Genomic DNA, 23,809 nt, shown 5'->3' on the forward strand with positions numbered 1-23,809 from the left:
AGTACCTGATGGAGTGGGTCTTGCAACTGTCATCATATCGATGAATATTTAAGTTGTTTCTAATTTTCATCCATTAAAATCACCCTGCAGAAGCTATACCCATGCATTTAGTTCTCGCAACAAGTGTCTGAGGCAGATACGACCATTGTTGGTCATTCACTCAGCCATGCTGGGCTCTTTGCAACCCCGTGGACTGCAGCACACCAGGCTTCCCTGTCCTTCACTGTCTCCCGGAGTCTGCTACTGTATTCCCATCTTATAGATGAGAAAACTGAGGCTGAAAGTTTGGCTGTGGCCTTGCAGCCAGTGTGCGTCACCGAGGACACTGTGTACAGACGGAAGAAGAGTGGATGCTTCTAGTTGTTCAGTCTCCCAGTCCCTGCTCCGTATCCCCCTCCACCAGCATTTCTCGTGTCTCTGTCTCATTGGGCTGGCCCGCACACAGCAGTCAGAGTGATGGATTGTTCTAGAAGGTAGACCTGACCACAGAATGCTTGTGCCTCAAAGCCTTTGGCCAGAGGAGGGTGGGTGGGGAGGGCCGGTGAGCTGGGGGTGGAAACCAATGATAGAGTTCTCAGCTCCCTAAATCAGGCCTCAGCAGGCCCGCCCAGCTCTTCCCATCCCCACATTCCGTGTTCCCACTGCCGTCCATGAAGCTCCTTGGACGCGCCCTGATCTTGCCCCTTCTGACCCCTGACAGCGTGCCTCCCCTATGTGGCATCCATGAGGACCTGTCTCACTGTGTTCTTACCTCTGCTACCATCTTTGCTCTCTTCCCCCATCTCTTGGATGGCCACCCCCATGGTGTCTTCCCTTTGACACAGCCTCTAGGACAGGACCCGGGCCCAAGAGGGGCCCTCCAGATGCTGACAAGATGAGAGGGTGGAGGGACACCCCATGGTCACAGGGACCATGCTCAGAGTACTCGGGGAGCAGCTCAGGGCCGGGTGCTACCCATCTATCTCATACCCGCAGCACTGCGCCGGGCCCAGGGATCCTCTGTTGTCTGAAGAGTGCTGAGCTTTCAGCTAAGTCTGTGCCTGGGGAGAAATGGTGGCCAGGAGGAGCTAGATGGCTGGACTGACCTTTATGCATGCGAACCTTGCCCTCTGGGGGTTTTGCCTGGATGTAAGGGAAGTGTGGATGCAGCTCAGGCCACTTGCCAGCAGGGTGACCTGAGACAGATCTCTGAGTCTCCGTGTTGGGCTGTACCCCTTCCTCTTGCCTTGCCCGAGGCCTTCTGAGGCTCAGGTGGGAGCCTGTGTCTGGAAGCCAGGTATCTGTGGGCTCTTCCTGGTGTTTGCATCACGCAGGCGATGTGGTCCCCTCAGGGGCGGCTCCAGCCAGGTGGCATCTCCGTTGGCCTCCACAGCTGGGCCTTACGGCTGCTGCCCTCTGTGTCTGTCCAATCGCAGCTGAAACGCTCCCGCGAGACGGAGGTCCAGCTGAAGCCCCTGGTGGAGAAGAACAAGCGGATGAACAAGAAGAATGAGGACTTGCTGCAGAGCATCCAGAGAATGGAAGAGAAGATCAAGAACCTCACGCGGGAAAACGTGGAGATGGTGAGTCGCGGACCCGGAGCCCTTGTCTCGCCCGGGCTCCTCCAGCCCCTGACCCGAACAGTACAAGTTTGCCGAGGCCATCTCCCACCCGACCCCAACCCCACCCCATCCCTCCTGCCTCCATTCCCCAGAATTTACAGTGCTGTGGGCATCTGTGCCCGAAGGAGCGTGTATCAGGTGGCCTGACAGCGGGTTTGCACCTCCTCTCTGCCATCTCCACCTGGGGTCCTTGTACCCAGACCTCTTCCTCATCCATGAAATGGGATTGCAAACATCAGTGCTGTAGGGTCAGGGACAGGATGGAGTGATGACACAGAAGGTTCTCACAGGAGACCTGGGACATTGGGGCAGCTCAGTAGGCCAACAATTACAGTTTTGCTCCAAGTGCTTTGAATCAGGGCCTTTCATTTGCTCCAGCAAGAATGATTGGTCTTTGTGGTCAGAGTGGTGTCTTACAGCTGATGGTTTAAGGAATACTCTGAGTTTCATTGTCCAAAGTAGCCTCAAGCATGCCTATTGTACAGCTGAGAAGACTGAGGCTCTGGGAGACGGAACACCCTCTTCCCTGTTCCCTGGAAGGTCCAGGTGTGAGTGTGGGTTGTTACCACGTGGCATGCTCTCTTTCCCCAGCACCCAAGCTTTCTAGGCTCAGGGCAGATGTCCACCTCTCCCACCCCTTTGCCTGCTAGCCCTTCCTGTCGGCAGCGGGCACAGTCAGCCCCGCCTCGAGCCTGGCTCTGGTCTGCAGCTGTCCGCTCCTCCAGAGTGGGGACCAGGGAGCAGTCATCCCTCCCTCCGTCTTTTCATCCCATATCCCCAAGCCCACACTCTGTGCCCTGACGCATGGTGGGTCCCTGACAAGGGTTACGGACGAGCAGCCCTGCAGTGTCCTCTCTTCCCTTGGCTGCAGAAAGAGAAACTGTCGGCCCAGGCGTCCCTGAAGAGGCACACTTCCTTGAACGACCTCAGTCTGACACGGGACGAGCAGGAGATCGAGTTCCTGAGGCTGCAGGTGCTGGAGCAGCAACACGTCATTGACGATCTCTCACTGGTATGTCTGCGCCTGCACCAGTGCCAAGCCCTCCGTGGGGTGCCAGGAGACATGGGCCTCCAGAATGGCATCAGGGCTGCAAGCAGTGTGGGGGCACAGGGGGGCAGGGGAGCGTCTCACAGAGCTTCTCCCGGTGATGGGGCCTTCCTGCTCCATTCTTCCAGAAAGCAGCCTCCACTTGCTTTACACGACATCACCTGGTATCTGGGAGCGGTTTCCATGGTTACTCTTTTTGCTCAGCCCTTATGCTGAGTTTGCTGCCATTAAGAAGCAGCATCAGCCTCTTTTGAAAAGAGTCTCTGGCCTTTACAGAGTGGGTGTGATCGATCTGTCCTGGAGAAGTCTGATGTGTTTTTTTTTAGCCTATTATTGCAGACTGTGAACTTGAAAACTGGAACCTTATAATCAGACCAGAATTTGAAGAACTTGCTAAGAACGTGTGTGTGTGTGTGTGTGTGTGTGTGTGTGTGTGTGTTTGTAAGATCAAGGAGGGGGGAGTGTGAGTATGTCTTAAGGAGGTTGAGTGTGACATCCAGAGAGTTCTGCTGCTCTCTGTGGAAGGAGCTTAGGGACCATGAAGGGAGCATCTATAGTGAGCTTTAGTTGCATCTTAGAAGCAAAGAGTATTTCAAAAAATAGAAAAGCCAGTGAGCAAAGCTCTAGAAAAGGCTTTGACTATAAGTTGTCCAGTTCACTTTGCTTGCCTGTCTCTCCATCTCTGCTCCCTCCTTCCACTCACCCATCTATACTCCCTCCCCTCCTTCCATCCGCCTTCCCATCCTCCCCCTCTCCCGTCCATTCCTTCCTCTCTCCATCCTGCCTTTATTCCACCCTCCCATTTATTCATTCAACCTTCCATTCATCTTTGCTTCATTACACATAAAAGTCTTTATGCCACATAAGGTGAAAAAAACACACCCAACGAAACGATGACAGGGTCGAAAGAGGAATAATAAACAGATAAGACGAGAGAAAATAAAGATGGCAGCGTCAGTCAAGATCAGGAGGGACACAGGGGTGGACCATAAGGGTTGTTGCCAGGCACCGTATTTGTCTCTGGGTTTCCTGACAGCCAAAGAGGATAGGAACATCCTATCAGAAAGGAGATAATCAGGAAGGAGAGAATTTGCTGGTTTCCTCTGGGGCAGAATGCTGCTACTCCTGCCACTACCCCTGTAGGTGCCATTTCTACTGAGAGAAGCCACAGGTAATCACAGTCTCTTGCAGGGTAGGTTCTGGCACTTATAGCAAAGGAAGAAGCTGAGAATCAGAGAAATGAGGTGTGTGTCATCCCCATGGGGATTTGGCCACAGCTCTGTGTGAGATCGAAGCCACAAGATTATTTATCTTCTATTGGGGTCACTGACAGTAGGTAACTAGTCAACATCGCCTGAAGTTTTATAGCTTCCAGCCCCAAAGGCAGCCAGGGTGGAGTTTTACAGTACTGGCCAACCTTGGCATTTTTTTTTTTCTGGGAGGGTCCAAGTCCAGTTCACGGTGTGGCTCTGTAGCTGTCAGTTCTGAGAAGCAGCCGTGCCTTGGGTGCTTAGGACCTGGGCCGACTCAGGCCTGGTGCAGACAGGTAGGCGCAACAGAGTTGTGAGTTATGCCCTTTGTGAGTTATGCCCTCTTGGAGCCAGTGGGTCGCTGGGCGTGATGTGAAGACTGGCTGAAGATGCAAACGGTTGTGTTTCCTTCTAGGAGAGAGAACGGCTCTTGCGGTCCAGAAGACATCGCGGGAAGGGCCTGAAGCCACCCAAGGTGAGCCAGCGGTGGCACAGCTGCCCTGCTCTGGCTCCATGCCAGGATCTGCAGGGCGGGTGGTCCAGGGATGGGGGAGGGGAGTGAGCAACCCATAGAGGGGCCCTGAAGGCAGGCACCCTCACATCTGTGCATGTTTGATGCAGAAAAACCTGTTATAGCTACTTCTCAAAGCAACATAAATAACTAGGCCATGGACCTGGTTACTGTCATTTATTCATGGAAAATTTACAGATATATCCTGTATTTAGGCCTCTGGGGATGTGCGCCCAAAATTAAAAACATAAATACTTAGACCTTTTGAAGGATTTAAAGGATACCTGGTCTTGGTTTATAACATCTATATATCCTGTTTTGAAGAATCAGGGGCTTCAGGCTTTTTTGAAATGATGCAGAATGCGTTCTTCCTGGAAAATGTGGTTTTGCCCTTTTTATAGAGACATTGTCCAAATGTCCAGTGAGGTGAGCAGAGGCAGTCTTGGAAAACTCAGATGCCCACAGGGACCAAGCTGGAAAGTAAAAGAGCAAATTGGTATATTTTTTTTTAAAGATTTTTTTGATGTGGACCATTTCTTAAGTCTTTATTGAATTTATTACACTATTGCTTCTGTTTAATGTTCTGGTTTTTTGACAAGGGGGCATGTGGTATCTTAGTTCCCAGACCAGGTACAGAACCTACACTCCTGCATTGGAAGGTGAAGTCTTAACCTTTGAACTGCTGGAGAAGTCCTGCAAATTGCTATTTTTTAAAAGGCCTTAGTTTGTATTAACACCTGGAAACATTTTTCACTTCCATGAAGATATGGGCCTGGTCGCCTTCTTACTAAACCAGATGCCCCTCCTGGTTTATCTTTTGGTAGAGATATGGCTATGTAGAAATATTTCTCATCTATAAAGAAAACAGCCATGCAGATGTCTTACTGAATGACCACGGATATATGGCCTTGGTGTCAGTGGGACAATAGGGAGTGGTGGTGACTGTGAAAAACTGGGTCCAGAATATCAGCTGCTGTAGGAAAGTGAGCCAGGTGGTGCCAGATAATTCAGTCATTCAAGGGACGTGGAAATCTCTGCATTGGTTTCCTAGGACTTCTGTAACAAGGTACCACAAACTGGGTGTCTTAGAAGAACAGAAATGTATTAGCGCAAGGTTTTGGAGTCTAGAAGTCTAAAATCAAGGTGTTGGCAGCATGATCCCAACCTTTAGGGAAGTCCTTCTTTGCTTCTGGTGACTTACTGGAAAATTGGTATTATTTGACAAGACTTGCCTCGTCTTCAGTTCAGTTCAGTTCGGTCACTCAGCTGTGTCCGACTCTTTGCCACTGCATGGACTGCAGCACGCCAGGCTTCCCTGACCACCCCTCTCTGTTCCTTGGCTTAACGCTGCCCAGCTGCAGTCTCTACTTCTGTTGTGCTGTGCTGTTTTCCCCGTGTGTCTCTGTCTTTGCATAGCCATCTTCTCATAAGGACATTAATCACATTGGATTAGGGGTCCACCCCAATCCAGTGTGCCCTCGTTTTAACTGATTATTACAATGATTCTATTTCCAAGTGAGGTCACACTCTGAAGTACTGGGGGGTTAGGGCCTTAATATAACCTTTTGCGGTCGGGGGGCTCAGTTCAACCCATAACACTGTTATGTAAAATCTCAGGATTGTGAATGTTGGTGAAAGTGAAGTCGCTCAGTCGTGTCTGACTCTTTGCGACCCCATGGACTGTAGCCCACCAGGTTCCTCAGTCCATGGGATTCTCCAGGCAAGATTACTGGAGTGGGTTGCCATTTCCTTCTCCAGCGGATCTTCCCAACCCAGGGATCGAACCCGGGTCTCCCACAGGGCAGGCAGACGCTTTACCGTCTGAGCCACCAGGGAGATCCTTGTGAATGTTGGTGCAAATTGTTTATAGTACACTCTGTGGGCCAAATAAAATATATCTTGAACCAAATTTGTACATTTGGGTAAATGTTTACTTATAGCATCTCATTTAATCGTCATAGCAACCCTGTGAGGTTGGTGTTATTTTTTTTTAATTTTAAAATTCAGGAAGTATATAGGTATAAAATATAAAAATGAGTCAAAGAGGAAAAGTAACAGACTGACATTTAAACTCAAGTCTGGGGCTCCAAGGCCCAAGCTTATGCCACCAAGTCAGGTTGAACGAGGTACAACTTTCTATGCACTGACATTAGACTCTCAGAAACGGGAAGCGGTTCAGCAGAACTGGGTTATATTTAAATACATATTTTTATTATGGAAGTAGCATAGCCACAGTATAGACTATCTGGAACATAGTGGTCCATCATGGCAGTGCCTCCCCAGTGCAATCAATGTTGGCATTTTAATGCAATCTCCTCCCCCCATCCTTGTTCTGCTTCAAATTTTTTAGATAATGTAGCTGTAATCGTAGCATACATTTTTGCACCCTGGGTTTTGACTTACGATTATACTAGAAAGCATTTTTCCATGTTATGGTGCTGTCATCATAAATATGAATTTTCGAGACTGCATAATCTGTTGAGTGGATGGGCCATAAATTTGTTTAACGTTCTGTGTCCACCAGGCGTGTCTGCTTCTAGCTCCTCACGGTTGAGAATAATGCTGCAGTAAATGTGTCTACGCGTAGCAGACTGCTCTTCACCAGCCAGTTCTGCTAGATTCTCTGAGTGTTAAACCTTTCATTGAGTGACCACCCTTTCCGTCTTCTTGGACTCCCCGCTTCTGTAAATGTAACCACAGTGAACTCCTTTTGTCCAGAAAACTGTGTCCATAGTCTGGATAGTTCCCATGGATAGATGGCCGGAAGCCTACATGTGGGTCAGAGGGTGTGAAGGCTTCAATCTAGAACATTCACCCTTCTGTCTGCTCTACAGAAGGGTTGTGTCATTTTGCCCAGTTGTCAGTAATGTACATGATGGCCATTTTCACTACAAGACTTGTTTAAAAAGCAACCATCTAAAGGAATTCAGTTTGTTGCATGAACTGGCTGTGTTGTGCCCTTATATACCCCAGAAAGGGTTTCAGGAAACCCAGTTTTGTCCCATGACTATATTTTTCACATATTGTCAGAATATCCAGAACAAGAGATTGTTTCCCCTTTTCCTGTTTCTGAATGTGTCTATGGGAAGAGAACTTTACAAAGGCCTAGACTGGACTTCGGATAAGGCAATGGCACCCCACTCCAGTACTCTTGCCTGGAAAATCCCATGGACGGAGGAGCCTGGTGGGCTGCAGTCCATGGGGTCGCTGAGAGTCGGACACGACTGAGCAACTTCACTTTCACTTTTCACTTTCATGCATTGGAGAAGGAAATGGCAACCCACTCCAGTGTTCTTGCCTGGAGAATCCCAGGGACGGGGGAGCCTGGTGGGCTGCCGTCTCTGGGGTCACACAGAGTCGGACACGACTGAAGCGACTTAGCAGTAGCAGCAGCAGACTGGACTTAGGATTTGCTAGGCTTGCATGTACTGCAGGCAAGGTGGGCAGGAGCTGTGTCCTGCTCACTGTGTCCTGGTCATTGCCTGGCACAGAGTGGGTGTCCCTAAATAGTTGTTGACTGAATAAACAAATTGCTCTTACTGGAAAAAACGCATTTACCTAACACTGGATCATTCCAGGATGCGGAAGTTTGGTCACTGCAATTACAAGAGTTTGACGCCACTAGAAGGCAGAGTCTTGGAACCTCTAGGGAAATTTCCTGACCTGGCTTGGGGTCTTTCCCACTTACTGTGACCCACCAGTATTTTCCTTTTTCTCAGGATTCAATGTACAGCTGTTTCCCTTATGCTCCTGCTTAATCCTAGCTAGTCCAGGGCTGGACGGGATGGATGTGTGGATTCATCGGGAACCTGGGCAGGTTTTTAGTCCCCAGGGCTTGCCCCTCAGGCCTGGGCAGCTTCCCTTCCTTCTTTCCCACATGTCAGCAGGGATCAGTACATTCTTTTCTCTCCTTAAATAATCTTCATTGCACTGTGTCCCTCATGCATACATGCACTTTATCACTTTGTCCGGGTCTTTACATGCCAGAGTGTCTCGGTGAATGCATCGAAGGTTCCAGAACTTTCCATCCCTGCTCTCCAGCTGTTGCAAGCCTCCTTGGACTCTGTAGTTCCCTGCAAAGGGGCTCCTCCATTTCCATACCACAGCCCAGCTGCTGCAGATGCTCTAAGGGCATAGCAGTCATCTTCCAGGGAGGCCAGCATGTCCCCAACGGCTCCTGACCTGTCTCATTGGGCTCCTGGGGACAAGACTGGTGTTGGCTGTCCCTGCCTGGGGACTCTGCTGTTGATTTTTCAGCCCGGGGTGGGGGTTTCAGGAGAAGGATCCTAAGTGGTTCCTTGGGCCCTGTCCAGGGTTCAGGGCTTGCTCTGTGGAAAGTGTGATCAGGACCTAACTGGAAACAGAGCCCCTGCCCTGAAGTGGCAGGAGGTCGTGGGTCAGCCATTGGAATGTGCAGCCTAGCAAGGAAGAGATGTGTCTTAGGAGAGAGCTGGGCCCATAAAGAATGGCTAAAATGAGTACAGTTTGCTCACTTGCCTTGAAAATAGAGCTGAGATCTTGGATTAAGCTCAGGAACCATAGCCTGGAGCAGCAGGGAGTCAGGCCAGCTCCTAGCTATGTAGCCTTGAAATCTGAGAACCTCAGTTTCCTGGTTCTTACAACACGCATCTTATCTATGGGATCAAATGGACCATCTGGCTCCAGGCCTGAAGAGTAGATAGGAATCAGTAAATTATATTATCCTTTTTCTTTCTCCCTTCATGTTAAATGAGTAGCTTTCCTTTGGAGGGCCTGTTAGATGCATGCAGGCCCTGCATGAGGGGTTAGATGTGAGGCCCTGCCTCACCCCCTCGCCCCCTCTAATTCATGGCCCCCATTTTTAAAAGAGGGGGCTTCCCTATAGCTTAGACGGTAAAGAATTTGCCTGCAATGTAGGAGACCTGGGTTAGATCCCTGGGTCAGGAAGATCCCCTGGAGAAGGAAATGGCAACCCACTCCAGTACTCTTGCCTGGAGAATCCCATGGACAGAAGAGCCTGGCGGGCTACAGTCCACGGGGTCTCAAAGACTCGGACACGACTGAGCAACTAACGCTACTACTACTGCATTTTTAAAAAGAGAGAGGTAGTCTCAGGTAGCAGTGAGGTGACATCCCCATCCTTTGAGGGAGGCTGGGAAACATCAAAGCCCCACCGGAGAGTAGGCCCTTCCTGGGATCCAAGCATCAGGTCTGTGGTTCCCTCTCCCGAATGGACCAGGCATCTGCTGTCACCAGGATGCAGGTCACTCCTGGTCCGCGGCTCCTGCATTCACTCTGACAGTACACCTGAAACCTGTCCAAACTTGACCTTGTGCCCTGAGGCTTGTGGGAGGAAGAACTCGGGCATCCAAAGCTGCCCTGGGACATAAGCCGGGGTGCCATGCCTTAGCCTGGCCACACGCCTGAGTGCTTTCTGTCACGTGCACGCTTTCTCCATTTTTAAGTAGCCAAAGAAACCCTTTTTCCCCTCTCTGGTCATTTCCGCTTGACTTTGTTCCTGGACCGCCTTTCCTCCACGGCTCCGTCATCAGCCTTTCAGCATGGGGAGGGCTGGCTCTTGCCTCGTTTCCCGGGTTATGAGCCGCCCTTAGCACAGCACCCGGCCCGCACCGTGGGGCTTGATTGCATGGGCTAAAGAGGCTGTTTATCCTTGCAGTCTTGCCGGGGATCCCCTCCAAGCAGCAGGCAGCCAAGGGCTTTCACTCCGTGTTTTGGTCCCTGGAAGGGATGAGGGCTTGGCCCTTCCAGCCTGGGCAGCAGCCCATCATCTTGTTCCCTCCTCAACGGCCAGGCAGGTTGGCTAAGCTTCACATCAGAAGCATGTGAAGCCCCCCGGGAGCTGCTCCAAGGGCTGCCTGCTGGGTTTGTGGGCCCTTTGGTAAAGGACTTGGGAAACAATTGGGGCCCTGGAGATGGAATACAGGCATGGTTTTGAAGGTGCAGGGCCACACTCAGGCAGCTGAGTGGCTCAGCTGCACACGCAGTCTGTACTGTCCTACCTGGGGCAACATCGCAGGTTGGTGGGCAATGGAGAGAGGGAGAGCAGAGCTAGGAGCCTGACTTGGCCATTTCACCTGCCCAGGGCACCTCATCTAGCACAGCAATGCCCATGGGGACTTCCAGATCACTTCCGAAGACTTTGGAATAGACAGGAAGTAATGGTGGTCGTAAGCAACATAGTCTAGCAGGACAGGATACCCCAACACCAGGAGTGAGTCTGGGGGTGAGACTCAGTTTCCAGAGAGGACTGGGCTAGAAGGCAGGTCTGCAGCAGCTCCTGGCCCCCTGCCTGGAGTTAGGAGGGGACCCTAGATCCAGTGTGGAGGGGCTTGAGGCAAAGACTCCCTGATTCCAGACCCTCCCCTCCAGGCCCTTGCTTCTTTATCTGTCTCCACCTCCTTCCTTTGGGTCCTCATCTGCTGTTCTGGGACCATTGCTACAGCTCTCTGGCTGCTCCTCTGCTTCCAGCATCTTCCTCCCACCAGAACTATCTTTTTAAGGCACAGGTCTTACCCTGCCACCTTCTTCCTTAAAAAAACCCTCCACTGGTTCTCCGTTTCTTAGGAGATAAAGCTAGAGCTCTTTGGCTGGGCCCTTGACCTGGTCCTGCTCACCTCCTGCCCCGACCCTGTGGCAGCTCATGTCCAGCCAAAGAAGAACGGCTCTCAGCCTCTCCCATCCCCCATCCCTCTCACCATTGTCTTTGTGCATCTTGTTGCCTTGAGCATAAGAGAGCATCAGGTGATGGGTAGAGAGGAATTTTCACTCTTGAGGAGTTTCTGGCAAAGTGGGTCTAAGTAGATCCAGGAGGCAGCCCACGGTACACGTGTCATGGTTTCCGCAGAGCCAGGAATCCTTCTGCCAGGCAGAGGCTGTCTTTGGTTTTTCTTGAGGGTCCAAGTGCAGAGCAGCTTAGAGAGAAAGCGTTTCAGGTACGGCTGGATCCAGGTGCGGCTGGATCCAGGTGCGGCTGGATCCAGGTGCTCACGTGCAATTATCAAGGACTTGTCCATCTTCATTTTCAAGTGTGCTTTCCTCTGGACTGTCCTCTTTCTCAAGCAGACTCTCCCATGTGGTGGCCCAAACAGCTTTAGCAGGTTCAGGCTGGCATTATACCTGACAACCAACCTTTGTGGTCAGAGGATATCTCTCCTCAGTGGTTCCAGCAAAAGTCCCAGGACTGGTGTGCCTTGGTTCAGCCTGGTCACAGGTCCATTCCTGACCCAGTCCCAACCCTGGTGGCACCTCATTTGGAAAGACAACTTAAAGACTTAGCACTAAATTGCATAGTGTGACCTGGTTACATAGCTCATATCATGGCTACTCTGAAAGGGTCAAACATTATTGAAGTGGAAATATATATGAACTTGGCTATACGTATTTCTTTCTCTTGTGAATTGGGGCTTCTACAGTGGTGCTAGTGGTAAACAACCTGCCTATCAGTGCAGGAAACTAAAAGACTTGGGTTCGATCAGTCCCTGGGTTGGGAATATTCCCTGGAGGAGGGCATGGCAGCCCACTCCAGTATACTTGCCTGGAGAACCCCATGGACAGAGGAACCTGGCAGGCTGTAGTCCATGGGGTTACAAAGAGTCAGACATGACTGAAGCATCTTAGCACGCACTTTTGTGAATTATTCTTTGCCTCTTAATGTTGCTTTGTGCTTAGGTGCTCCATCGTGTCTGATTCTTTGCGACAGGCTCCTCTGTCCATGAGGATTCTCCAGGCAAGATTACTGGAGTGGGTTGCCATGCCCTCCTCCAGGGTTGCTTTAATACCTTTCAAATAAAAAGGTTTACTTTTTAATGGTGAAATCTACCCTTTTTTCCCTCTAGGAGGGTTTTTACATTTGACCTTGTGGCTAGAGAAGCTTCTGCAAGAAGGTGCCCTCATAGGTGCTACATGGGTGTGGGAACTGAGGACTACTCTGGTTGCCATTTTTCTATTGGATGGTGGTTTGCTTCGGTTCATATAAATGGTAAAACAAATGCTTATGGAAGAATCGCTAAGAACCCATGAGTTCAGCTAGTCTGGGTCACACAAAGGGTGAGGGGATGAACAGAGAAATTTCCTAAGCACACGAGGCAGGAGGCACCTCCCCGTTTCGTGATCTGGTCCTGAAGAAGGCTCTCTCGGCATCACGGTTGCTAGGGTTGTTCCCAGGGGCGCTGACAACAGGGAGACTCGGGGAGCCCCAGGCTGGGAGGAAAGCCCCCAGAGAATCAGCCAGCCTGAAGGCTGTCTGCTGTGACTGATTCACCCAGGCTCCGCCCCTGGAAACTGGCTCCTCTCAGCCCACAATCTGCCCTGGAGCCGGCATCCCTTTTGATAAAGGCACACCTTCTGGAGCATCCCGGTTGTTCTCAGAACGGTGCAGCGGAGAAGGAAGGCAGTGGACCTAGTGTGGTCGAGGAAACGAGAGTGCTCTGCAGAAGAATTGGTGCTTCCTCCCAGGACTCGAGAGAGGCCTGGAATCTGGTGGCAGTGATGTGGCTTCCAGCTCCCCTGACGCACATGGGCTAGCGGGTCCCAGACTCTCCCCCGCCCCCGCGTCCCCACCATGGAGTACGTCCTCTTTGTGCTGTATTTCTCCTTTTTCCTCTGTCTCTGCACCCTGGTGTGTCTGTACTTTTCTGGCTGCCAGGAGATGACCTACAAGCATGAAGGTAAGCGGCCAGCTCTGGGGGTCAGTTGCGGTCATGTGACTATCAGCGGCTGTGATTGGAAAGCTCCTTCCTGTGCCCAGGATTATTGGGAATGACATGGACGAGGAGAGAGGAGGCCGTGAGAAGCCGGGCTCAGCCAAGGGGTTGTTTATTTGAGGGGGTGCCTCCCTTTTCCCTCTCTATTCACGTGATCTGCTAAGAATGAGCACCTCTCTATATTCAGCATGTCAGTGGAAAAGGAATGTTTATTTTCCAGTCATAGTTGCCCAAACTGCATTTCAAGCTTTTGGGTTGGTTTATAGAAAGATGTCAGCAAGGCAAGGCTTTGGTGGCAAAGAAAATAGAAGTCCGGAGAGGTGGGCCCTTTTCCATAGAAGATGCATTTGGAGTGAGCAAAGATGGAAATCTTATTCTCCTGAAGTTATTTTTTCCTTAGAAATATCCCAGGGAATTTTTGAATGATGGAGGCTCCAAAAAATCGACAGTTTCTATTGTGCTTGACTTTCTTTAAAAACCCCATTACGAGCTGAGGGTTTGAGAAACAGTATTTCCAGGTGATTTTCCTTTCATTCCTTGGAGTCTTGTATGTAATTTCGTGTATATGAACATGCAGTGGAAGGCAGGGTTGCTTGGTCTCCAGAGAAGACAGCCACCAGATTTTCACTTGAAACGTTAAGATGTCTTTTTTATTTTTAAAGCTTGTTTTGTAATTAATAAAGGCATAAATTTATGTGGCGCATTTCGGCTTCCCATATAATACAATCAATTAAAAAAAAATAAAACTAACAGGAAACAAACCAACCCAACCCATATGTCACACAAGGTGGGGGTGACTTGTGGTGACCTCCCCACTACCTTGGAATTTGTCTCCTTTGTGGTTATGGGATTATATATTTTTAATTTTTTAATTAGAGGAAAGTTGCTTTACCGTGGTATGTTGGTTTCTGCCAGACAGCAACATGAATCAGTCCTAATTTTATATATATGTCCCCTCCCTCTGGAGCCTCCCTCCCCACCCCCAGCCCTCCCCTCTAGGTCATCACGGAGTGTCAGGCTGGGCTCCCTGTGTTTTGCAGCAACTTCCCACTAAGTGTCTGCTTTACACAGGACAGTGTGTATTGCTCAGTGCTCCCTCCTCAATTTGTTCTGCCCTCTCCTTCCCCTCCTGTGCCCAGAAGTCAGTTCTCTGTATTATACTTTGAATGTCCTTGTGTGTTTCATCCCGCCTTCAGAGCTGTTTCTTCCTTCCCTCCCTGCAGCGTGCTTCCTTGGGTTCTGTCTCTGGAGCCACATGATACTTTAAGGCGCTCCACTGGGGTGTAGGGAGGTCAATTTTAAATGCACAGCTACAGGATCTGTAGTTAATACCCTGCGTTGTTATTTGTCATTGTTTAGTCACTAAATCATATCCGACTCTTTTGCAACCCCACGGACTGTAGCTTGCTAGGCTCCTCTGTCCATGGGATTTTCCAGGCAAGAATACTGTGGTGGATTGCCATTTTCTTCTCCAGGGGAGTTTTCCTGGCCCAGTGACCAAACTCACATCTCCTGCTTCTCTTGTACTGCAGGCGGATTCTTAACCATTGAGCCACCTGGGAAGCCCAATACTCTGTTTTAGGGCTCAGTAATTCCCAGGTGGTACCAGTGGTAAAGAACCCGCCTGCCAATGCACAAGACATAAGAGACATGGGTTCGATCCCTGAGTCAGGAAGATCCCCTGGAGGGGGTCATGGCAACCCACTCCAGTATTCTTGCCTGGAGAATCCGCATGGACAAAGGAGTCTGGTGGGCTTCCGTCCTTAGGATTGCAAAGAATCAGACACAGCTGAAGTGACTTAGCACGCACGCAATTGAGTATTTAACTCTCAGTCCCACCAAGTTTCAAAAAGCAGGTCACCCTAGGTAATGGAGCAGAGTCATCACCCCCCTAGAATAGTCTGCAATGCCTGCAGTTGGTGACCGCCGTCTGGCCTCGTGTCTTGGCCGTGTGGAGACCGTGAGGCTTACTGTTTCCTGGGGCTGCTTCCATGTGCCCGGCAGGGCCCTCGCAGCGTCCCTGCTCACTGCTGATCAGCACAACGGGCCTGTCCCTGGAGGCCTTGCAATTAGCAGTGTTTACAAGAAATAAGGTCAGCTGAGTGGCTTCCCAGAAAAACAAGGAGCCTGGGGCTCAGGTAAACCGCGTGTGTGCAGAGGAACTGAGTGCTATGAATGTGTCCACTGTCGAAGGTCATGGCCACGGCTCCCTGGAGGTGTGGCGTCTGGAGCATCATTGACACAAACTCGGGGGATTTCTCAACCCGGGGGGCTGGGAGTGTGCCTTTGAGCATAGAATTGTCTCCTCCAACCTCCACTCAGAGAGGATTGCATTTGACGATGACGGAGTCTAGCAGGGACTCATGTTCCCACCTGATGGACTCGCCTGGGGTGCACAGCCAGGTGGTTGCCCTCCCATACTGGCTGTAGGAGCGAAAGGAAGGGACACCACGTGCAAACCCACAACTACTTGTGGGTGAACATTTGTTTACTGTTGAGTTCTTTGCAAATACTCATTGAGCAACCAGTATTTCTTGAGTGTGTCAGACCTTGACATCAGCACAATGTATCTTGTGTTAGGCAGTGATGAGCATTATGGAGAAAAATAAAGGAAGAAGAACAGAGAGGCGGGGGTGGGGACAGTTAAGACTTTGATGTGGTGGTCAGGGAAGTCTTTTGATAAGTTATGTTTGTGCAAAAACTGGAGGGAAGGGAAGGAGAGAGTCATGTGGGTTCTGGGGGGCAGAATCTTGGCAGTGCAAAGGCCCTGCGGCAGGCATGTGGAAGGGGTGGAGATGTGCTCGGCAGTGTGGCTGGAGCACAGTGGGGAGGAGGGGAGGAGGCCAGAGCAGAGCGGGGGCAGGCGCAAGGCCTGTGGACCGCACTGTCGATGTTGGCCTCCACTAAAACATAGTGCAGGGCCCGTGGGCTTTGAACAAAGGACCAACACAACAGGATTCTTGTTACAAAATAGTCCCTCTGGCCACCAATTTATGGGACAAAGGCAGAAGCCAGAAGACCAGTAGTGAGTGGTGATGGTGGCTTGGACCAGGAGGGAGGTGCTGGTTCATGGAGGGTTCGATTGTGGGTTGAAGATCGAGCCAGCAGGGTTTCTCTCAGAGGCGTGGAGCATGGAGTGGAGAAAGGGGTTGGGTTTTGGCCTGAGGAACTGGAGGTGGAGCTGCCAGCGGTAAACACAGGTCAGTCCAAACATGGAGACAGCAGGTTTGGGAGTGTTAGGTCAGTGTTCTCCATCCTCCCTGGGACTGTCAAGGAGGTGGCTGACGTGTGACCCGGGAGTTCAGGGGGCAGTACGTGCCCGACCTGTGCTAAATAAGCAAAAAGCATAAGGCAAAAGCAGTTTGCAGAAACACAGATGCCAAATGCGAGGCCGTCGTGGGTGACAGCCGTGGCCGGGTGTCTCCCTCAAAGCCTCATGAGAGATGCTAAACTGTACAGGATGACAAAGGAGCCTCCCTTCCCCTTGCTTCCTGGTTCTGAATTAGTTCCTAATCCTGTTAGTGGCACCAGCCACATTTTTATGACATCTGGACCCAAGAGCTTGTACTCAAGCATTGGCTCTGACAGAGTGGGAGGTGCCTGAGCATGTGCGGAGCGCCTCTGTGTGTTGACGGGTGGGAGAACCTGGTTCAGATTAACGAGTGGGAGCCTGGAGCTTGGCTCTGATTTAGGTGTGGTTCTTTCTTCACGGTCAAGAGCATCCACTGATTTGTAAAAACAAAAATCCTTCTCAAGGGCTATTTAAGCGGGGGAGAAAGCCAGTGTTTCTAGGACAAGGGATGTTGATCTGGTGATTATGGATTGGCGTCTGAGGTCCCAAGGGACCGAAGCTCTTTGGGGCAGGGACCAGGCCTGGTTTTGATCGGTTGTGGCCCCCCAGGCCCCACCCAGGATCTGACCCATAGAAGGCGCTCAGTCAGGTGTTCACTTAAGGAATGAATGAATAAGTGAGTGAATGAAACGCCATCTCTTGTGATATTTGGGGTGAGAGAGTGCTGGACAGGGTAGCTGGAAGCCCAGCACACAGAGCCTCAAAACTGCCTCTGAATCTGAGTACTGGGTGTATATGGGTCCATTAGGCCATTCCTTCTAATTTTGTAAGTGTGCTTGTTAAAATAAACCAAAATTGCCTCTTGGGGCACGTCTGGTGAGGACCTGGGCCCCCTGCCCCCCAACTTGCCCAGCCAGTCAGAACCCCAGGTCCACCTGTGGACACTGCCCCTTTCACCATTCCGTGTCTGACCTAGAGCCCGACATCGCACGTGGCCTGCCCCCGCACTCCCCTCCCCCACTCAGTATAGCAAGGATGCTACTCACCATGTGTTACCATGCTGGGCACGTTGCTCAGTGACCTCACTTTGTGCTCAGGGATGAGGTGGGGGTCCTGTGTCCTTCTGATGGAGAGGGAAGCTGGCTCTCAGACAGGCTATGTGGCCCCCTTGCAAAAGGTCATCAGCTCGTGAGCCTGGAGCCAGGGCCGGGCCAGCACCCTCTGCGGCCACCCTCCACCCTCTGACCACCTCTGGCCTCCTCCTTCCCCCTCAGCAGTCATGCCCCCCCCAACCTCACCTCTCCTGGGATGCCCCAGTGGCCCTGATGCGCACTGTCGCCCCTCTGCCCGCGGACGACGGGGTGGGGGTATCGAGGCGACTCTTGAGTCCCTCTCTCATGCTGTGCAAATTGCCTTTCACAGAAGCATGTTGTGGAGACATTTTTTGGATTTGACGAGGAGTCTGTGGACTCGGAAACGCTGTCAGAGACGTCCTGCAACACGGACAGGACGGACAGGGCTCCGGCCACACCTGAGGAGGACTTGGACGATGTAAGCGGGCCTCACCCCCGGATGCTTGTAAGGGGGTGCCTCCCACCTCACCTGGCCTCTGTAGCCGCACTCCCTCCCTGTGAGACGAACCTCGCAGGACCTGTGTGATCACAGCCTGTGGCCAGGGAGGGTGGTCCCCACTTTGATGGGTTCTGAGAATGGTGACGGCGGGGTGCCTGCAGCCTGGGGGGGACCCTTTCCCTTCCCAGCACAGATTTCACACCAGAGACCTGTAGCCATGGCAGTGCCGCTTGCCCTTTGTCATTAAAACTGCTGTGTGGTGGTCTGCCCCTCGCCACCCCCCAGGGTTGTACACACACACACACACACACACACACACATACACACATGCACACACACACACCTGTGTATATAAAGATGGCGTAGGAGAGGATGCCAGCAGCACAGAAAAGAGCAGAGGGAAGCCCACCTGGAGCCTCTCACCCTGGCTCCTCTCACGCTTTCCTGACCCTCTGTCTCCGCACATCCACCTTCCTGCCCTCTGCCCCAGGGAGCCTGAGTCACACAGCAGCAAAGAGCAGCCCCCTTCTCCCCACCCTGCCTGAGTCACACAGCAGCAAAGAGCAGCCCCCGTCTCCCCACCCCGCCCCACCTGCTGGGATTCATTCAGGAAACCCCAGTCAAATACGATCTCGTCGGACACACGCTTTTTGATTTGCCTTTTTCACCAAGAATGTGAAACAGGCATCTTTCAGCACCAGATGCTGTGTTAGTCATCATCCTGCATCTGGAGTGGACCCTCACAGATCCGCACGTGTGTCCAGCCTACCGGGCTCCTGATGAGAGGTGTTACGGGGATTCCAGTTTTTCACAACTGCAGTGATGCTCTTTGGGTGGTTGTCTCCTTAGGAGAAATCCCCAGAATGAGACCTGTGGGGTGAGAGGGGCCCCTTTTACCACATAGACGCACACCGTGCAGTCGGGACTGGCTCACCCTTGTTCCCCTGCACACAATTCAGTGATTCCCGGGGTTCAGGGAGCTCCAGGGAAGATGGCAGAGAAGGCATCTTCTCCTCAGCGCTCTCTCCAGAGCCCTCCAGTTAGGTCCTGGCTGTGGCCAGTCCGCTAAGTAACAGCTGGCAGCAATCGTGACATCTGCAAATTGTCTTTGCCTGACTTGCCCCTGGCACCGCCGTTCACATCAAGTCACGGGCTTCCTCACGCTTTTCTCTTCTATGACGTGAAGACGACAACCAGAGAAGAGGCTGACCTGAGGTTCTGCCAGCTGACCAGGGAGTACCAGGCTCTGCAGCGAGCCTACGCCCTGCTTCAGGAGCAGGTGGGCGGGACACTGGACGCCGAGCGAGAGGCCCGGGTAGGTGCCAGGGGGAGGCGTTGAGGGGTCGGACAGAGGCTGGGTGTCCCGTGCGTGCCCTTGCCAGCAGCCAGATTCTGTTGTGAGGGGATAGGGGTTGCCTGGCAGCCTCCGCTGTGGTGACGTTCCAGCATTTGGCAAATCCAGCGGGAGCTACCTGCTCGTCCTTAGTGCAGGAGCAGCATTTGCAGAAGAAATGCTGCTGTCTCAGTGTCCTGTGCCCCTTCCGCTGGCAAAAAGGGTTTCAGAAGTTTGACTCAGTGATGAAATCAGACTCACTGTGAAACAGACATCTCTCTTTCCCGGCTGAAAAACCCCCAAGAATGTTCCTAAGGTGCACAGGCAGGGCTGCCCGGTTGCTCAAAGCCCACCCAGCGCTTGCTCTGGTCCCTGCTGGCCACCCAGGTCTGGACCATACCAGCCCTCATGGCTGGGCTGACCTCCACCTTCTAGTACTGTCCACTCACTGGCCATTAGCCATCTTCAGGAGTCGCACAGACCAGTCTCGTCCAGCCCTTCCCTCTGAAGGCGCACACCTGTTTCATTCCCACAACAGCCCCATGAGGTAAGGGGTGGCAAATGAGGCTGTGGAGGGAAGCTCCTCGGCTATAACAGTGTCAGCCTGTAACCTGTAGGTCAGAGGAGGTACACTGCTGCAGGTGGTTTGGACTGAAGCATGCGTTTCTTATTTTAAAAACTTCACCTCCTTGCACCATTCAAAAGTTGAGAGATTTCACATAGAAATCCGGGTTCCTGGCTTCTCTTGAGAGCTCAGAGCCTCTGGCAGCACCAGTCTTCCCATTCCGTGTAGTCACCTTTGGCTGCAGCTGCTGAGTGGCAGCGCCCCCCTCTGAGTTGAGACATGTGCCCCTGGTTTGCCACTGTCCCCACCACTCCCTAGTACCCCTCACCCAGTCGGTCTCTCTTATTTATACTACCCGCCTGGTCCTCGGGGTATCTGGTTTTCAGCCCTCACTGTCGGTGACACCTTTGTCAGGAGGTGGGCTGAGCAAGGGTGAAAGGGTGGCTGAAAGTACGGCCACGGCACTGGATCAGGAAGCTGGGCTGGGAGCTGACGTGCGGGCCCCTCACTCGCCCTCGTGTGGAAGCTGGCCGCTTCTCCAGGCTGCAGGCTCGTCTCTCAACAGGGGTAGTGCTGACGGCCTCTCAAGGCCTTGTAGTTCTTCCGGGTGTCACACCCGTGGGTGACAGAGGAACCAGGCAGGCCAGTCGGTGCCTGTGCTTCTAAAAAAAGGACCCGTTTCTCAGGACCAGATGCCACTTTGTCCTTTCCCCTTCTCTGTCATCATCCGGGGGGACCTGCTCACTTCCTGGTCTTTTGCATTTCAGACTCGGGAACAGCTCCAAGCTGATCTGCTGAGGTGTCAGGCGAAAATCGAGGATCTGGAGAAGTTACTGGTTGAGAAGGGCCAGGTGAGCAGAAACGGTCACGTGACCTGTAGCTCTTTGCATTTCTGTCCCCTTGGTGGTGTCACTGGGGTCTTGGTGCCCAGGGGGATGGTCTGTCGAGCTATATCATTTGCTCTGGAGATGTGAGAGAAAAAAAAAATGCTAGCAGAGTTCAGATGGGACTATCCCAGCTCATTTGCCTCTTTACCAAGTTTTTAAAAATCCAACATGTTCTGAGAGTCTAACTTGGCTTTTTCTTGCTTGTTTGCCAAGCGTACAAGAATAGGAGACAACTCCAAACATAAAGCGATCAGCAGAATGTTTTCTGACTTGAATCTGGAAGACACTGCCTATGAGGATTCAGTTGTGCAAATGAACCTGCAGCTAGCTCTCAGTGATGGCAGAGGTGGCCTTGGGAGCCGGTCCAAAACTCTCCACGAGGCAGGAGAGCAGTGCAGACCATACACTGCAGCCAACAGGCCACAGGCCAGCCCTGCCCCTGACCTGTTTCACAGCCCTGGGGAAATTACGTGATCTCTTGTGCCTCAGTTTCCTCATCTTTAAAATGGGGCTAATAATAGTGCTTAAATAGGGAATGGGGGAGGAGGGAGACTCAACAGCAGCCTGGGTGGAGTCCAGGTGAAAGATGAGGCTGTTTTCACACTTCTGTCCACACCTGCCATTGACCTCAGCTTCCCTCTGTCAGGCTGAGCTCACAGGTTGCAACTCGCCCAACCACAGTCTATGATTAAGTTAACCTCCCACCTGAGGCGCTAGGCCCTGTTTTGGGGCGTGCTCTGCCCCCAGTTCCTGCTAAATAATGGGGCCACTGTGGGACAAAACACACGGCCATTCATTCAACGAGCACTTTACCAGAGCCTTGCCCTGTGCTAGGCTCTGTGCTCAGCGTGTGGGATAATGTATCAGTTTGCTGCTGCTGCTGCTGCTGAGTCGCTTCAGTCGTGTCCAACTCTGTGCGACCCCAGAGACGGCAGCCCACCAGGCTCCACTGTCCCTGGGATTCTCCAGGCAAGAACACTGGAGTGGGTTGCCATTTCCTTCTCCAATGCATGAAAGTGAAAAGTGAAAGTAAAGTCGCTCAGTCGTGTCCGACTTAGCGACCCCATGGACTGCAGCCTTCCAGGCTCTTCCGTCCATGGGGTTTTCCAGGCAAGAGTACTGGAGTGGGTTGCCATTGCCTCCTCAATCAGTTTGCTATTGCTGCCTAAAAAATCACCCCAAAACTGAGTTGTTTACAAATAATAGAAATTTTGTGTGCTTACAGTTCTGTGGGTCAGCAGTTTGGGTGGTTCTTCTGCTGGTCTCCCCTGGGGTCACTCTAGAGGCTTCATTTTGCAGGTGATTGGGGCTAGATGGCATTAGTGCCAGCTGTTGGCCAGGCTCCCATGGTCTCTCTTCCTCAAGGAAGCTGGCTCCTTTAAGTAAAGGTCTTGGAGCAGGAAGGAAGGGCAGCCTCCAAACCACAAGTATAGGCCATGCCTCTGCCTGCATCACATTGGTTAATATCCCAGTCACCAAAGAATGCTGTAGCCATACCCAGTGGTGAGTTTGCTCTTTGGGAGGAGCTGCAGAGTCACCTTGAAAAGGGGCAGAGCCATGGGAGGGACATTGCCAACAACCTCCCACAGGAGAAGAGATGAATGGACCCAGCTCTGGACTCAGCCTCGTGGGCCTACATGTGTGTCTATCCTGGGAAGACACGGTGATACACGATGGGTAGAAGGAAGGGAGGGAGAAAGTTACCTCGTTTATACCTTCATCCATCCCCTGGCATTTACTGAGCATCGGCTGTGTGCTGGGCACCGTGTTAGGTGCTGGAGATCCTGGTATAAAGACAGACTTAGCCCCCCGGCTCATGGAACGTTCCTGGACAGAACTTGTCCAGACAAAGATGTGGTTAGGCAGAGGGTCTCAGATGAGCAGAAGTGTGTTACTGTGATGACACCAGATCCACAGGCACATCCATGGGGGTGTGGCCTGGACACTCGCCCTCAAGCCTAAGAGAGCAAGCCCGGGAAGGGTCTGCTAGGACCAGCTCAGTTGTGCTCCAGGTGTTTTTCTGTCAGTGATAACAGATGTTCAGTTAAGTCACTCAGTTGTGTCCAACTTTTTGCAACGCCATGGACTACAGCACGCCAGGCTTCCCTGTCCATCACCAACTCCCAGAGCTTGCTCAAACTCATGTCCATTGAGTCAGTGATGCCATCCAACCATCTCATCCTCTGTCTTCCCCTTCTCTTCCTGCCTTCAGTCTTTCCTAGCATCAGGATCTTTCCTAAAGAGTTGGTTCTTCACATCAGGTGACCAGAGTATTGGAGCTTCAGCTTCAGCTTCAGCGTCAGTCCTTCCAAGGAATATTCAGGACTGATTTCCTTTAGGATGGACTGGTTGGATCTCCTTGCTGTCCAAGGGACTCTCAAGAGTCTTCTCCAACATCACAGCTCAAAAGCATCAGTTCTTTGGTGCTCAGCTTTCTTTATGGCCCAACTCTCACATCCATACATGACTACTGGAAAAACCAGTAGCTTTGACACAGATGAGCTCCCTGAAATTTAGGGAACATGAGTGGAGGAGGAATCCACTGCAGACCTGCCAATTCTCTTTTTCAGGATTAAACGTTTAGAGCAGTGGTCCCCAACCTTTTTGGCACCAGGGACCAATTTTATGGAAGACAGTTTTCCCCCTGACCAAGGTTTGGGGGTGTTGGTTTCAGGATGATTCAGCACCTTCCATTTGTTGTGCTCTCTATTTCTAATCTGATTCACTAGGAAAGACCCTGATGCTGGGAAAGATTGAAGGTGGGAGGAGAAGGGGACGACAGAGAATGAGATGGTTGGATGGCATCACTGACTCGACGGACATAAGTTTGAGTAACCTCTGGGAGTTGGTGATGGACAGGGAAGCCTGGCATGATTCCATGGGGTTGCAGAGTCAGACACGACTGAGCGACTGGACTGACTGATTTCTAATCTAATGCTTCCACTGATCTGACAAGAGGTCTGGTTCCCCTGCCCGGAGGTTGGGGACCCCTGGTTTAGAGGGACAATGAGATCATTCTAACTGCTCTCCTTCTCTCTGGCCTTTTCA

General features: G+C 51.7%; 1 protein-coding gene across 2 annotated transcripts in view; it reads left to right on the forward strand.

Annotated features, from left to right (window-relative positions):
* JAKMIP1 (janus kinase and microtubule interacting protein 1) overlaps positions 1 to 23,809 on the forward strand; it is a 73,070-nt gene that overhangs the window by 20,542 nt on the left and 28,719 nt on the right. For both annotated transcript variants that reach the window (XM_068975754.1, XM_068975755.1), the window contains 6 exons: positions 1,416 to 1,562; positions 2,473 to 2,613; positions 4,315 to 4,374; positions 17,827 to 17,955; positions 19,163 to 19,291; positions 20,642 to 20,725. In XM_068975754.1, coding sequence (XP_068831855.1) covers positions 1,416 to 1,562; positions 2,473 to 2,613; positions 4,315 to 4,374; positions 17,827 to 17,955; positions 19,163 to 19,291; positions 20,642 to 20,725 — 690 coding nt within the window. The remainder of the gene's footprint in view (positions 1 to 1,415; positions 1,563 to 2,472; positions 2,614 to 4,314; positions 4,375 to 17,826; positions 17,956 to 19,162; positions 19,292 to 20,641; positions 20,726 to 23,809) is intronic.

This window comes from Capricornis sumatraensis, chromosome 7 (genome assembly GCF_032405125.1).
Source record: "Capricornis sumatraensis isolate serow.1 chromosome 7, serow.2, whole genome shotgun sequence".
NCBI classification, from domain to species: Eukaryota; Metazoa; Chordata; class Mammalia; order Artiodactyla; family Bovidae; genus Capricornis; species Capricornis sumatraensis.